Here is a 15,303-nt window from a genome sequence, read left to right on the forward strand (position 1 = left end):
AGGAAAGAACCAAAGAATTTGAAGGAGCAAAGTTGTAGAGGAGATGGGATCAAGGCCATAGGTGGCAGTGGCCACAAGTATAGGTATTGATTATCCTTGAAGAAAAGAGATTGACACATTCTTTTCCATAAGTGAAGGAATTTTCCATAAGTGAAGGAAAAGAAGAAAGAAAGGTTATAGGTGCAAAAGATAGGATGTTAAATAGCTCCCACCTGATGACTTCTGTTTTCAATGAAGACGAGGTCACTTACTGAGAGTGAGAGGGGAGGGGTTGGATTAGGAAATATACTAGGTACTGGTGATGTTTAGATTTAGCCTAATTTTCCATAACTGTATCACCATTTTAACTTGCAGTCGTACTGTGTGCCTTGAGTCTTGGATCATCTCAGGCTCTCAGAGTAAGGATAACAATAAATTTGAGGAACACTTTTTGTTTCAGTGTAGGGTTCAAGTCAGCTATTCTTTTCCTTTTTGCTTTTCTCAGAATTTGCTTATAAATTGAATTTAAAAATGTAATGATGTTTCGGGCAAGTGGGTTAAACTGCCCATAATCTTTACTAGGAATGATAAGGATTGATTTAATGTAAAATTTTGTTGCTAGTAGTTACGTTGTTTTAATATTCTGTTCCATTGCTCATACTTTGAGGAGCACCTCCTAGCTTAGCCCGTTTTTTCTTCTATTTCACTTTTCTGCCTGATCTGAGCTATCAGGCATCTGAGAGATCCCCAGTCCCTTAACAGAGTGAGCTGGCTTTTCATTCCCCAAGAGATAACACAGGCTGTAAATGTGAATAAATAGGCCACACAAGAATTTAGATATATGATTAATCTAAAATAGTTAATAAATGGTTTTTAAATAGTTTCCCAATGTTTTTTGTTATAGTTTATTGAAATATTATTTGACATCACTGTCCAAGACAAAATACTTAGAGTGAAATGTGGGTGTGATCCCTTTAAGAGAGTGGTTCCCAAAGTGTGGTTCTCAGACCAGAAGTATTGGCATTACGTGTGGACATGTTAGAAGTGTGAATTCATGGGCCATGGCCTACTCTGAATCAGCATCTCTGGGAATGGGGCCCAGGAAACTTTTAACAAGCTTTCCAGATTATTCTTATTTCATATTAAAGTTTGAGAACCCCTCTAAGGTCATAGTTGTATATCTTTATGGGTATAGGAAGTGATGGCAGTATGTTGGTAGGAGGGGGCCTCGTTCATCATAAATATAGTTTGCTCAGATCAAAGCTATTGATTTGATCTGATTGAAAAAGTCTGTTCAGGGCCAGCCCCGTGGCTTAGTGGTTAAGTGCGCGCGCTCTGCTGCTGGCCGCCCGGGTTCGGATCCCGGGCGCGCACCAACGCACTGCTTCCCCGGCCATGCCGAAGCCGCGTCCCACGTACAGCAACTAGAAGGATGTGCAGCTATGACATACAACTATCTACTGGGGCTTTGGGGGAAAAAAAATAAATAAATAAAATTATTTAAAAAAAAAAAAAAAAGTCTGTTCATTCCCCTAAGCCACAGTGTTGTTGTGGTTTACTTTTTATCATTAAAAATGTCACATTACAATAAAAAAAATTGAGACACTAATGTAATTAATAATACGTATACAATTAATGTTTTACTGTATTTGCTTCCTTTTTATTTTTCTGCTTGTGTTATTTTTTATTTTTTGTGAGGAAGATCAGCTCTGAGCTAACATTCGATGCCAATCCTCCTCTTTTTTTGCTGAGGAAGATTGGCCCTGGGCTAACATCCGTGCCCATCTTCCTCTACTTTATATGGGACGCCGCCACAGCATGGCTTGACAAGCGGTGCTTCGGTGCACGCCCAGGAACCTGTGAACCCATGGGCTGCTGAAGTGGAGTGCACGCACTTAACCGGTCACTTAACTACTGTGCCACTGGGCCAGCCCCAGCTTGCGTTATTTTAAAGTAAATTACAGACTTCCTTACGTTTGACCCTAAATACTCTGACAAAATTACCTATTATCTTCTAACAGTCCATATTTGGCATTTTCTCAGTTATGTGACCCTAAATACTCTGACAAAATTACCTATTATCTTCTAACAGTCCATATTTGGCATTTTCTCAGTTATGTCAAAATTATCTTTTGTATAGCTAGTTTGTTCAAACCAGAATCAGTCAAGGATTGTGAATTGGATTTGGTTGTCTCTCTTGATCTAGAGCAGCCAGTTCCCTTTTCCCCAATAATAAGTGTTTAATCTAGCAGATTCCAGCCACTGTTGTTTGCCAAGAAATAAAAAAATTTTTAGTTAAGGAATCGAATCCAAAAATATAGTAGTAGTCCAAAAAAACCCCTAAGGCTTTCTAAACTGCAGTAGTCAAAAGAGGTTTAATCTGGAAGAGTGACCCTTAAGAGTAGAAATAAGAGAGGAGAGGTTAAAATTCATTTTTGTAATTCCTTTAACTCCTAAATTAGCACTTAACTTTTTAGGTGTAATTTCAAGGCCACTGCTATTACTTATGAAAATAATTGTTTTTTGTTTTACAGTGGGCAAATCAAGCTAGCAGATTTTGGACTTGCTCGGCTTTATAACTCTGAAGAGAGGTGAGGCATTCATCAAAATTACATGTGGGAGATAGGAAAGAATCCTTTTTATTCTTGGATATTCTGGTATTCTGCAAGTTACAATAACTGTCCGAGTTCCCTAATTTTCTAAATGTTTTTACCACTTACATTTTAGATGATAAATCTATCTAAATTCTTGAATCAGCCTTAGACTGAAGTAAATCAACCCAAATTAGAATGGAAGTTATTTCTACATCTCCTACTTCTGTATAGTTTACTTTTGAACTGTTAGGTTGCTATGGAGCTGTTTTGACAATCCCATCTTCAATTGGCAGCTATTTCTAATGGCATTTAATTGTACAGATATTTCATCAGAAGTCATTGTAAATTTATATCATGGTTGTTTTTTACATTTCAGTCGCCCTTATACAAACAAAGTCATTACTCTTTGGTACCGACCTCCAGAACTTCTGCTGGGAGAGGAGCGTTATACACCAGCCATAGATGTTTGGAGCTGTGGGTAAGGCTCTCTTCACTTTTTCTTTTGTTTGTAACTCACATATTGTTGAACTGGTATCTTATTTTCTCTCTACATCGGCTTTTTGCAGCTTTTCTTTTTTTTTTTTTTTAACTTTTTTTTATTTATTTATTTTTTCCCCAAAACCCCAGTACATAGTTGTATGTCATAGCTGCACATCCTTCTAGTTGCTGTATGTGGGACGCGGCCTCAGCATGGCAGGAGAAGCAGTGCGTAGGTGCGCGCCCGGGATCCGAACCCGGGCCACCAGCAGCGGAGCGCACGCACTTAACCGCTAAGCCACGCGGCCGGCCCCGCAGCTTTTCTTTAAGTTCGAAAAGATAGGGATAAACTTTTAGCCAGATTTCAGAGAAATCTGTAGAATATTTTTTTTTTTTTTTTTTTTTTTTTTGTGAAGCCATCAGCCCTGTGCTAACATCTGCCAATCCTCCTCTTTTTTTTTTGCCGAGGAAGACTGGCCCTGGGCTAACATCCGTGCCCATCTTCCTCCACTTTATATGGGACGCTGCCACAGCATGGCTTGCCAAGCAGTGTGTCGGTGCACGCCCGGGATCCGAACCGGTGAACCCCGGGCCGCCACAGCGGAGCGCGAGCACTTAACCGCTTGCGCCACCAGGCCGGCCCCTGTAGAATATTTCTTAATATCAGAGGCACCACTTTTTTTTTAATATTTCCCTAATTGTCTTTTGTTTTTTTTCCTTCTAACTTAGTTTAAATTGGGATCCAAACACATTCAAATAAGGTCCATAGATTGCAGTTGATTATCTCAAGTCTTTTAATTATAGATTCTCCCTCCATCTCTGTTGGGTTTTTTCTTTCCTTCCTTACAATTTCCTAAGAAGAAATTGGGTCATTTGTCCAGTAGAGTTTCCCACAGTCTGGATTTTGCTGATTGTATCCTCTTCGTGTTTTTTAGCATGGTTCTCTATCCCTTTTACTTCCAGTAAAATGTAGGTGAATTCAAGTTTGATTCCTAACCACCCACTGACCCTGAAACTACTTTGCAGGTGGTTTTGAGTACTTCTGACAGATTATATAGTCAATAGTACATCAAAGTTGGGGGTAGGAGGAAATGGGAGCCTCTGCCCAGAGTACAGGCAGTAACTGGGTCCATTATCTGTTGAGAATTTAAAAACAAGCAATCCACTACAAATTAGTCTGCTTTTTATTATCACCTTATACAGGCAATTCTAAACAATGTCTGATAAAATATTCATCCCTATCAGGGCAAATGTACACATACACCACTTTTCATAATATACAATTCTCTCTTATTTTTTTGTTTTGTTTTTTTTTTGGTGAAGAAGATCAGCCCTGTGCTAACATCTGCCAATCCTCCTCTTTTTTGCTGAGGAAGACTGGCCTTGGGCTAACATCCATGCCCAGCTTCCTCTACTTTATATGGAACGCCACCATAGCATGGCTCGCCAAGCAGTGCGTTGGTGCGCGCCGGGGATCCGAACCGGCGAACCCCGGGCTGCCGCAGCAGAGCGCGCGCACTTAACCGCTTGTGCCACTGGGCTGGCCCCAAATCCTCCTCTTTTTTTGCTGAGAAAGACTGGCCCTGGGCTAACATCCGTGCCCATCTTCCTCCACTTTATATGAGACGCCGCCACAGCATGGCTTGCCAAGCGGTGCGTTGGTGTGCGGGCCCCCAATTCTCTCTTTTTAAAATGTTATCAGCTGTTAATGATCCACATCCATTACTTCCTTTCTGGTTGTTTTGTGAGGGTGAAAGTCTCATTATATCATTCCTTCCTGGAGTAAAGATAGCTTGCCTATTGGCTAACCCTAGGTACAAATGATACAGAAAAGGTAGGGATAGGGGCTGGCCTGGTGGTGTAGCGGTTAAGTGCTCGCGCCCCGCTTCAGCGGCCCAAGGGTTCGCAGGTTCGGATCCCTGGCGCGCATCGACGCACTGCTTGTCAAGCCATGCTGTGGTGGCGTCCCATATAAAATAGAGGAAGATGGGCACGAATCTCAGCCCAGGGCCAATCTTCCTTGGCAAAAAGAGGAGGATTGGAATCGGATGTTAGCTCAGGGCTGATCTTCTTCCCAAAAAAAAAAAGAAAAGGTAGGGATAAAGGTGTAATTCTTTTGTTTTATTTACCAGTTTTCAAGATAATGAGGTGGTTTCCTAACATCCTCCAAAGATGACCCAAAAGAGGGTTTTTTTGGGTTTGTTTTTTAGTTTTATTATGAACTCATGGATTTAAACATATTCTTTTTTTTTTTTTGTTTGTGAGGAAGATCGGCCCTAAGCTAATATCTGCCAGTCTTCCTCTTTTTGCTGAGGAAGACTGGCCCTGGGCTAACATTCATGCCCATCTTCCTCCACTTTATATGGGACGCCGCCATAGCATGCCTTGACAAGCGGTGCCTCAGTGCGCGCCCAGGATCTGAACCGGTGAACCCCGGGCCGCCGCAGTGGAGCGCGCACACTTACCGTTTGTGCCACCGGGCCGGCCCCTAAACATATTCTGTTTTAATCCATTGTGGTTATCCTTCTTATTCCTTTTCAAACTGTTCAGTCTTTGGCCAGTGGGAGTCTATTCAGGTTAATTCTTGAGTCCTTTTGACACAACCGTAGTGGTCTTTGATTTTCTGGTTCCAGGCTCATCCTGTTCATTTCCTGCTGCAGACCTGGAATCAGCCATTTCTCTGAGTAGTATTAGTTCCTTTTAGTGGAAAATGATATTTAGAGACTACAGTTTGTGTGTTAAGGGGCATAGACATTTTAAATGGGCCATGTTAGTTATTGTTTCTTATGCTGTATGATTTATTCATATGTATGCTGTCCTTAATCTCCATACTTGAGAATTCTGACATATATACTTCCCAGTGGAACATATCACTTTTTTCCATTCTTTCCCTCTCTATTAATGTCAGTCTTTAAAATGAATACTGCAGGGGTTTTATTTTTTTTTTCTTTTCTTTTTTTTTTTTTGTGAGGAAGATCAGCCCTGAGCTAACATCCGTGCTAATCCTCCTCCTTTTGCTGAGGAAGACCAGCTCTGAGCTAACATCTATTGCCAATCCTCCTCCTTTTTTTTTCCCCAAAGCCCCAGTAGATAGTTCTGTGTCATAGTTGCACATCCTTCTAGTTGCTGTATGTGGGGTGCGGCCTCAGCATGGCCGGAGAAGCGGTGCGTCGGTGCGCAGCCCGGGATCCAAACCTGGGCCGCCAGTAGCGGAGCGCGCACACTTAACCGCTAAGCCATAGGGCCGCCCCCAGAGGTTTTATTTCAAAATTCAAAAGAGTGATGGAGAAAGAGCATATTTTCTGTGGTGGCCTACCCTACTCAAATGCAGCTTTAGTTAAATTTTACTGACTCAAGCTGGGTATGTGTGTTCTGGACTATTGGCTTTAACAGTATTAGCATTTAAATTGTCACAACTAGGCTCTAAAGTTAACGCCCCATTAAGACGCACAGGGAAAGTTCATAGCTCTGTTGGTATTATTATTTTAGTCTGTGCAACCTGCCACCTCAGTGCAGTAGCAAAGTGTTGATTACATAGTGATGTCTTCCCTACCAAAGGAGTGGAAATTGAAATAAAAGAAAACACAAAAACACAATTGGAAATCAAAATTATAGAAAATTAGGCCTTCTTTAAAGCCCAGTGACTCATTGAGTTGAGATTTTGTTTGACTTTTGATGTGAGCTTGCTACTTGGGTGATCCGTGGTAGTCCCTCTGAAGATATTTTTGTGGTATGTTCTTTATAGAAAATTGATGGTTAAAACTGCTCGTTCAGTTTGAAAATCAGTTTGAAAATCAAGGGAGACACTAGACAGACTAATACAACAAATTATACGTAGAGTTTGAAAGCCCACGTGGGTTGGTTGGTTGGTTGGTTTTTTTCTACCTCTTATTTTACCAGTTGTGACAACACTATATTTGGAATTTGATTTGGCAGTTAATGTTGGATAAAATTTTACTTTTTACTTTTTTATTTCTGGATAAGGTTTAAGAGAATAATGGAAGTAAGAATTTATCATTTCAGGGTAACAAATGCTAATAGAAAGGTGCTAATAACTTTAAAAGCTAGGTTTGTTTTGCTTTCTCAAATTTAGACAAGCTACAGAATTTCAAAGTAAAATTATATAAACACTGATTTTGTATTTGTAAGTAAATCTCATTTCAAAGCACAGGCCAGAGAAGAGATTCGTTGTCCATTTTTTTCTTTTCCCACTTTTCAAAAAATAAAATATATCAGGCATATGAAAAAGTATAGAGCATTCATGTAATTTTTTTGTTTTAAATTTATTTTGAAATAATCTCAAGTGTACAGAAAAGTTACTAGAATAGTACAAAGAACTTAACCTTTATCCAGGTTAACTGAATTTTTTTAACCTTAAAATTGAGGTATACAATAAACTGCATATATTTAAATTAAGTTTTGATATATTGTATACACCAGTGAAACCATCACCACAACCAAGGTAATGATCACCTCCAAAAGTTTCCCTGTGCTCCTTTGTAGTCATATATATTTTATATTCATATAATTTTATATGAATATATGTATATGTGCATATGGTTATCATACAACATGCAATATATACATGGAGCAAAATGTGTGTTTATATGTTTATCACATATTTTTTTCCAGAACTATTTGAAAGTAGTTGTATATATCATGCTTCTTTCCCTCTAATATTTAATGTGCATTTCCTAAGAACGAAGATATTCTCTTATATAATCACAGTACACTGATCAAATTCAGGAAGTTTAACGTTGATACACTATCTTTATTTAATAGAATACTTTAGCCTACATTCCGTATTCTAATTTTGTTAGTACCCTGGTGATGTCCTGGAAACAATAACTCACCTGATAAAGCATCCAATCCAGTATTATGTATTACATTTAGTTGTCATTCTTTAATCTGGAACAGTTCCTTAGCCTTTCATAACATTTATATTTTTGAAGAATACAGACCAGTTACTATAAAGGTTCAGGTTATGAATTTTTGGCTGGAATACTCCATAAGTGTTCTTTTCAAGGTATTACATTTGTACTTCCTTGAACCCTATTTGCCTCTTATTGATGTTAATTTTGGTCTCTTGGTCAAGGTGTTGTCTTTTTTCTCCACTAAATAGTTACTAGTTTTCCTTTTGTAATTAATAAGTAATCTGTGCAGAGATCTTGGAGACTATGTAAATATATCAATATAGTTTTGAAAGACCTTTTCAAAATGTAAAGATGTTTAGGCATAATGTATTTGAAAGTCCTGTGGAAACTGACCCTGGTTAATGACAATAAACTTTTCTTTACAAGTACAGTGCCAAAAGGGCTATGGTATAGTACACTTTCTACAGAGCAGATGAATGAAGAAAGCTAATATTCTCTTTATAGGAACTGCTGAGCATTCTTATAAAATTGAAGTGTCAGGTTTTTTTTTTAGTCTTTATTTCCTTTAATTTTCATTGGAATTGACAAAAAAAAGATTGTTGACTCCTTTTCTCTGCTTATAGACTGTCCTTTATAGGTGGTAAACGTTTGATCTACTGGCAAATTTAATTAACTCCTTTATACAGCAGTGTTTATTTTCACTGCAAGAAACATTTTCTTTTCCAAAACTCAGACACTGCAGTTTTGGGCTAATTTACAACGTGGGCTATGGGATGCAGCCAAATATACTATAAAAGTTTATTGAGACACACTTTAAATAGGATCCAGGGATTTCTCTCCTGACCTCTCAATTTTACTCTTTCTAGATGCATCCTTGGGGAACTGTTCACCAAGAAGCCTATTTTTCAAGCCAATCTGGAACTGGCTCAACTAGAACTGATCAGGTACAGCTGTGCATGTGCTCTCAGTGCCCAGGTGTGATATGTAATCTCATCTTCTAACTTCTAACACTTTTCAGTCAGTCTCCTAAATGATTTTATGCTCCTTATGTCCAAGTAAGTTTCTCTTCACTCAATCAGGTTTACCATGTGTTTTGTCATGGGCTGTATGTGTAAAGAAGTTGTATTCCGCCTACTTTTTATGTCTTACTTTGCATATTTTTTTATTACTTCTCCATATAAAAGCATGCTGTTTTCAGGATAGTTCCATTCTTAGGTTATATTAAGATCAGATTTATTCAGCAAGCATTTATTGAACCTGTTCTGTAACAGATTCCTTTCTCTGTTACACTTCAGGATTCAGAGATATATAAAATAGGTCCCTGCCGTCAAAGAGCTCAGAGTTTAGTAAGTGATACAGCATGTAAACAGATAATTATAAAATAGAACCTATAATAGAGGATTTCGGGAAGGCCTGTGGTTGGAATGGAATTTGGGGGGTTTTTTTTCAATAAGATTAAAGGGAAGACTACAACAGGCTAATGTAGACTTTTTTTAAAGGTGGTATATAACTCATTGTTTGTTATGCAGTAAACTCAATTTTCTATCAAAATTTCCAGTCTTAGGCTCTCTTCTGCCAGTTTTCCCTATAGGGACATTAAAGGACCAGCTCAGCACTTTGAAATTAATACTAACTGAACAGAACAAAATTGGTAATGCAAACCTATGTGGAGGATTCAAAACATGTTATACAAAACCAAATATGTGGATCATTTTGGACTATTGTGCCAGTATTTTCTCTTAACTGTCTTGTAACCGGTTCTTTCTGTCCCAGTCCTTCTGTCGTTAAAGCAGTGAGCTCAGGTTTTATCTTTCTGCATGCCCTCTAATTTAATAAGCCAAGATTCCCCAGACCCCAGGAGGCAATAATTTCTGCTTCTAGAACCCCCAGAAATTCATAATGCTGACTCACTTACTTCCTTGTTCTTGCTTTTTGTTTTGTTTTCAGTCGACTCTGTGGTAGCCCTTGTCCAGCTGTGTGGCCTGATGTTATCAAGCTGCCCTACTTCAATACCATGAAACCGAAGAAGCAATATAGAAGGCGTCTACGAGAAGAATTCTCTTTGTGAGTTTGGCAAAAATGTACATCTAGTTTCTGTGTTTGGCTAGTGTTTGGACTTGACTTTTTCCTAGCCTAGGGAGTTAGTGTTGTCCCAGTTTATTATGGCAACACATCATAGGAAAACATTTTATTTTTGAACGATATATGAGTTTTATTATAGTCCTTTTGTTTTTTTTGGTGAGGAAGATCAGCCCTGAGCTAACATCTGTGCCAGTCCTCCTCTTGTTGCTGAGGAAGATTGGCCCTGGCTAACATCCGTGCCCATCTTCCTCTACTTGATATGGGACGCCGCCACAGCATGGCCTGACAAGCGGTGCATCGGTGCGCGCCCGGGATCCGAACCCAGGCTGCCAGCAGCAGAGCGCACGCACTTAACCACTACGCCATGGGGCTGGCCCCCATAGTCCTTTTGTAATGTTCTCTTCTGAAGGCTTTGGATGATAGAAAACCATTTTATTTTGAACAATATATAAATTTTCTTACAGTCCTTTTGGTCTTCTCAAGACAAAAAGAGAACTGCTGGCTTCACGTTTTCTACCTTTATTATAACATTTCTTAAATCCTTTGTCTAAGCAAATTTGCTTGGCTGTTTAGCCAGCTTCCAACTCCCTTTCCACAGTTTTTTGTGGAGCTGGAAATCCAGAGACCTTTGACACAAGGTTACAGGTTTAAGAACTGTGGGGTCATTGTGAACTTGTTCATTCTCTCTCTCCACAGCATTCCTTCAGCAGCACTTGATTTACTGGACCACATGCTGACACTAGACCCTAGCAAACGTTGCACAGCTGAACAGACCCTACAAAGTGATTTCCTTAAAGATGTCGAGCTCAGCAAAATGGATCCTCCAGAGTAAGTGCTGGTGGCCATATAGTGACCCTGAACCTCCCTCTAGGCCTCAGGAGATGAGAAACACAAAATAATAGGTTTTTTAAAGGAACTGCAAGTGGCCAAGTGCTAAATGGAGCGACGTTCTTGAGTATTATTGTTGATAAGAGGTTTGTTTTGTTGCTTTATGTTTTGTTTTATTTTATTTTTTTTTAATTTTATTTATTTATTTTTTCCCCCAAAGCCCCAGTAGATAGTTGTATGTCATAGTTGCACATCCTTCTAGTTGCTGTATGTGGGACGCAGCCTCAGCATGGCCGGAGAAGTGGTACGGTCGGTGTGCGCCCGGGATCCGAACCCGGGCCCCGAACCCGGGCCGCCAGCATCGGAGCGCAAGCACTTAACCCCTAAGCCGTGGGGCCGGCCCATGTTTTATTTTTAAACAAGGAATAGAGTAGTATATTTGTTCTAATTTGACTCAATCTATCATCTTTTATTCCTGCATCCCCAGCCTTATTGCCCTATATAACCTCTTTGAAAGTATTCCTTCTAGTTTTTGCTCTTAACTGTTCCCTCTGCTTGAATCCCATGTCTGGGGTGACCATGTACATCCCACATTTGCAAGGACGGTCCTGATTTTAATAGTTTGCTTCACTGTCATGTCATATGTCCTGAATTTTGCTGTAGAAAATATGGTCTTTGAATGCATCTCTTTTTCATCAGAATCTTATGAATTTCCTGTATTCTAGAGGATCCTCAAATGTTCTACACTCACATCTCACATTCTGGCAGATAAAAAGTCTTTTATCTTTGAATTTATCACTGACAACATTATAGCTTTCATGTCAGAGTTTTTGGGTGTTTCTTACAAAAAGACTGTATCTTAAAGAAATGGATAGGATGTTAGTACATGAGTAGGTAGTAACTACAGGTCTGATTATTCCAAAGAAATGTCCAAATTCATTTACTGCACTAGAATTTTGATACATTGAATGTGGCTTGAAATACATAAGCTTTTTACTGAAATTTGGGAACTGTTGTTATAGAAAGATTTTGGCTATGGTAATCTTTATTGTAGGAAGATTTGACCTACTAGGACTGTTTGCATTATTGAGTGTGAGGAAGTCTGGAAATATATTAAATATATTAAAATATACTAATAAATCCACCAATGAAAATATCCAGTCATGGAAATTTGGTGGGCAGAAAGAAAAAAGAACCAATTTTTTTTTTTTTGAGGAAGATTGGCCCTGAGCTAACATCTATTGCCAGTCTTCCTCTTTTTCCCCTTTCTCCCCAAAGCCCCAGTAGATAGTTGTATATCCTAGTTGTAGGTCCTTCTAGTTCTTCTCTGAGGGACCCCGCCTCAGCATGGCTTGATGAGTGGTGAGTAGGTTTACGCCCAGGATCCAAACCGGCAAACCCTGGGCTGCCGAAGCAAAACGCGCAAACTTAACTGCTGCGCCACTGGGCCAGCCCCCAAGAACCAGTGTTTTGGTTCTCACAGACCAAATAACACATAAATTGATTTTACACAGAGGTGGTTTAATCCTGATATACTTATGTGGTTCCAAGATTTAGATCACCACCTTGCCTGGACTTTTTGTTGATATTAACGAGCCATTCATCTCTGTCCTATTTATTCCCAACTGAACTTGACCAATAAAGTTCTTTATTCTTGTTACGCCAAGCAAGAACAGTTATGAGACTTAACTATTTGGCTGGAATGTGACATTTATATAGCAGGTCTGTCTCTGGTATTAGCAAGAGCCTTATTTCTCACTGTAGAACTCTTTTGGACTTTTGTTTCCTCAGACTACCATATGCCATGATTCCTTTTATAATGCTACTAATCCATTTACTAACTTTGCTGGTTATTTTTCTGTTTTCCTTATCCTTTCCATTTCCCACTGTTCTTTGCCTTACCATTTTATTTTATTTTATTTATTATTTCTTTTGTGAGAAAGATCAGCCCTGAACTAACATCCATGCCAATCCTCCTCTTTTTGCTGAGGAAGACTGGCCCTGGGCTAACATCTGTGTCCATCTTCCTCCACTTTATATGGGACGCCGCCACACCATGGCCTGACAAGCAGTGCATCAGTGCGTGCCCGGGATCTGAACCCGGGCCGCCAGCAGTGGAGCGCATGCACTTAACTGCTACGCCACGGGGCTGGCCCCTTTGCCTTACCATTTTAATCTCTTGTTCCTCCATTCACTCACTACTGCATTCCCACACACATTTCTCTTTTGCTTTGTCTTTTTCCAGCCTCCCGCACTGGCAGGATTGCCATGAATTATGGAGTAAGAAACGGCGACGGCAGCGACAAAGTGGTGTTGTGGTAGAAGAGCCACCTCCATCCAAAGCCTCTCGAAAAGAGACGACCTCAGGGACAAGTGCTGAGCCTGTGAAGAACAGCAGTCCAGCACCACCTCAGCCTCCTCCTGCCAAAGTGGAGCCTGGGGCTGGGGATGCAATAGGTCAGTGCTGGGATGGAGCCTTTGTGTTTTTATTAAGCACATTTTTGCAGGTTTTGAAGGTCAAATGCAAGGATTTGTGTGTGTGTGTCTTTTAGTTTTTAGCTACTGAAGCATTAATAAAGAAGTTGGTGTCTTCGTTATGGGGAGAAGGAGATAAACCAAGTTTTGTATAAGTGGTCTAGAAAGTCTACAATAGATTATTTTCCTTTCCTGAAATAAGGAACACTGTATCTCAATTAGATGTGTGGCATAAATCAGTGAATTAGGTAAGCCAAATTTATTTTAGGGTTATTTCACCTATGGCTTTCTAACACATGTAATTTGGAGCCCTGTTTATGTTAGATTTGATAAGACCTTCTTAGAATCTAATCATGTTAAATCACAATTGGTAAATGTAGTTAGTTCCATAGACTGTTATTTGATCTAAGTATGTCCAAACCTGTGTAATAATGAACCGTTATAACAAAATAGTTGTGCTATAATACCACCAAATTTTCTGAACTACAAGTGTTCTTTCTTTGGTTCTCAGTGCTGGCTGTGCATTAGAATCATCTAGGAAGCTTTAAAAATAAACACCCCCAAACAATTGCCAGATCTCTAGGGATGAGGCCTGAGGCATCTGAATTTTAAAGTCTCTCTTAGTAATTCTCATGTACAGTAAGGGTTGAAAATCACTGAGCTTGAAGAATATGGGTAAAATGAAATCATGTTTACTCACAATACAGAGATGTTTTAGTTAGTCCCTGTATTTTTTTTGTGTGTGTGTGTGAGGAAGATCAGCTGTGAGCTAACATCCATGCCAATCCTCCTCTTTTTGCTGAGGAAGACTGGCCCTGAGCTAACATCCGTGCCCATCTTCCTCTACTTTATATGGGACGCCGCCACAGCATGGCTTGCCAAGCAGTGCATTGGTGCGCGCCCAGGATCCAAACCCGGGCCTCCAGCAGCGGAGCGTGTGCACTTAACCGCTACGCTGTGGGGCCGGCTCCAGTCCCTGTATTTTTAAGCAAAAATATAAAAAATAGCAAACTGTCATGACTATTTGAGACATGAAAAATGAGACATTCAAAATGAAACTTCATTCATTGGGTATTATAAGTTGCTGTTGCCAGTGGAAGAAGGCAAAGGTTCTTGCCCTGCCTCATTCTCTTATATTGGGTTCATTGTCTCCACAGGCCTTGGTGACATCACACAGCAGTTGAATCAAAGTGAATTGGCAGTGTTATTGAACCTGCTGCAGAGCCAAACTGACCTGAGCATCCCTCAAATGGCTCAGCTGCTTAACATCCACTCCAACCCAGAGATACAGCAGCAGCTGGAGGCCCTGAACCAATCCATCAGTGCCCTAACAGAAGCTTCCCAGCAGCAGAATTCAGAGCCTGTGGCCCTAGAAGAGTCTTTGAAGGAGGCACCCCCTGCCCCGGTGGTTCAGCCTTCAGCAGAACAGACGACCCCTGAAACTTCAAGCACACCAGCTGACATGCAGAATATGTTGGCAGTTCTTTTGAGTCAGCTGATGAAAACCCAGGAGCCATCAGGCAGCCTGGAGGAAAACAACAGTGACAAGAACAGTGGGTCACAGGGGCCCCGAAGAACTCCCACAATGCCACAGGAGGAGGCAGCAGGTAAACAGACCGGTCATGAATCTCATTGAGCTCAGGTGCTGTTGATCCTCTTAAAAATCTCTTTAACATTTTCTTTTTCACATCAATGGCCTTGGTTTCAGTTTTTCTGTAACCTAGTCTACAGGAGACCATAGCACCAAGTGATGTATTTCTTGCCCGGTTTCTTTTATTTAAGTCTCAAAGCTTCTCAAAGCACCTTTCATATACTGATTGTTTTTCCATTTCCTAGGAGGTAGGTAAGTAAAGCCCCTGTGTTCTAACGCACGGAAACCACAGTCATAGCTAGTGGATGCATTTTGAACCACTGTGTGTATAGTGGCAGCTAGTACTAGCACTTGAAAATCTGCCTTCCAAACAACAGATTGTACAAATAGTCAGTTGTACTCT

At 40.1% G+C, this 15,303-nt stretch overlaps 1 protein-coding gene across 10 annotated transcripts in view; it reads left to right on the plus strand.

The window, feature by feature from the left end:
• Positions 1–15,303, plus strand: part of CDK12 (cyclin dependent kinase 12) — a 72,867-nt gene that overhangs the window by 22,336 nt on the left and 35,228 nt on the right. For all 10 annotated transcript variants that reach the window (XM_058560862.1, XM_058560858.1, XM_058560860.1 and 7 more), the window contains exons 7-13: positions 2,514–2,570; positions 2,950–3,051; positions 8,791–8,868; positions 9,872–9,988; positions 10,703–10,834; positions 13,080–13,291; positions 14,467–14,916. In XM_058560862.1, coding sequence (XP_058416845.1) covers positions 2,514–2,570; positions 2,950–3,051; positions 8,791–8,868; positions 9,872–9,988; positions 10,703–10,834; positions 13,080–13,291; positions 14,467–14,916 — 1,148 coding nt within the window. The remainder of the gene's footprint in view (positions 1–2,513; positions 2,571–2,949; positions 3,052–8,790; positions 8,869–9,871; positions 9,989–10,702; positions 10,835–13,079; positions 13,292–14,466; positions 14,917–15,303) is intronic.

Source organism: Diceros bicornis, chromosome 18, assembly GCF_020826845.1.
Source record: "Diceros bicornis minor isolate mBicDic1 chromosome 18, mDicBic1.mat.cur, whole genome shotgun sequence".
NCBI lineage: Eukaryota > Metazoa > Chordata > Mammalia > Perissodactyla > Rhinocerotidae > Diceros > Diceros bicornis.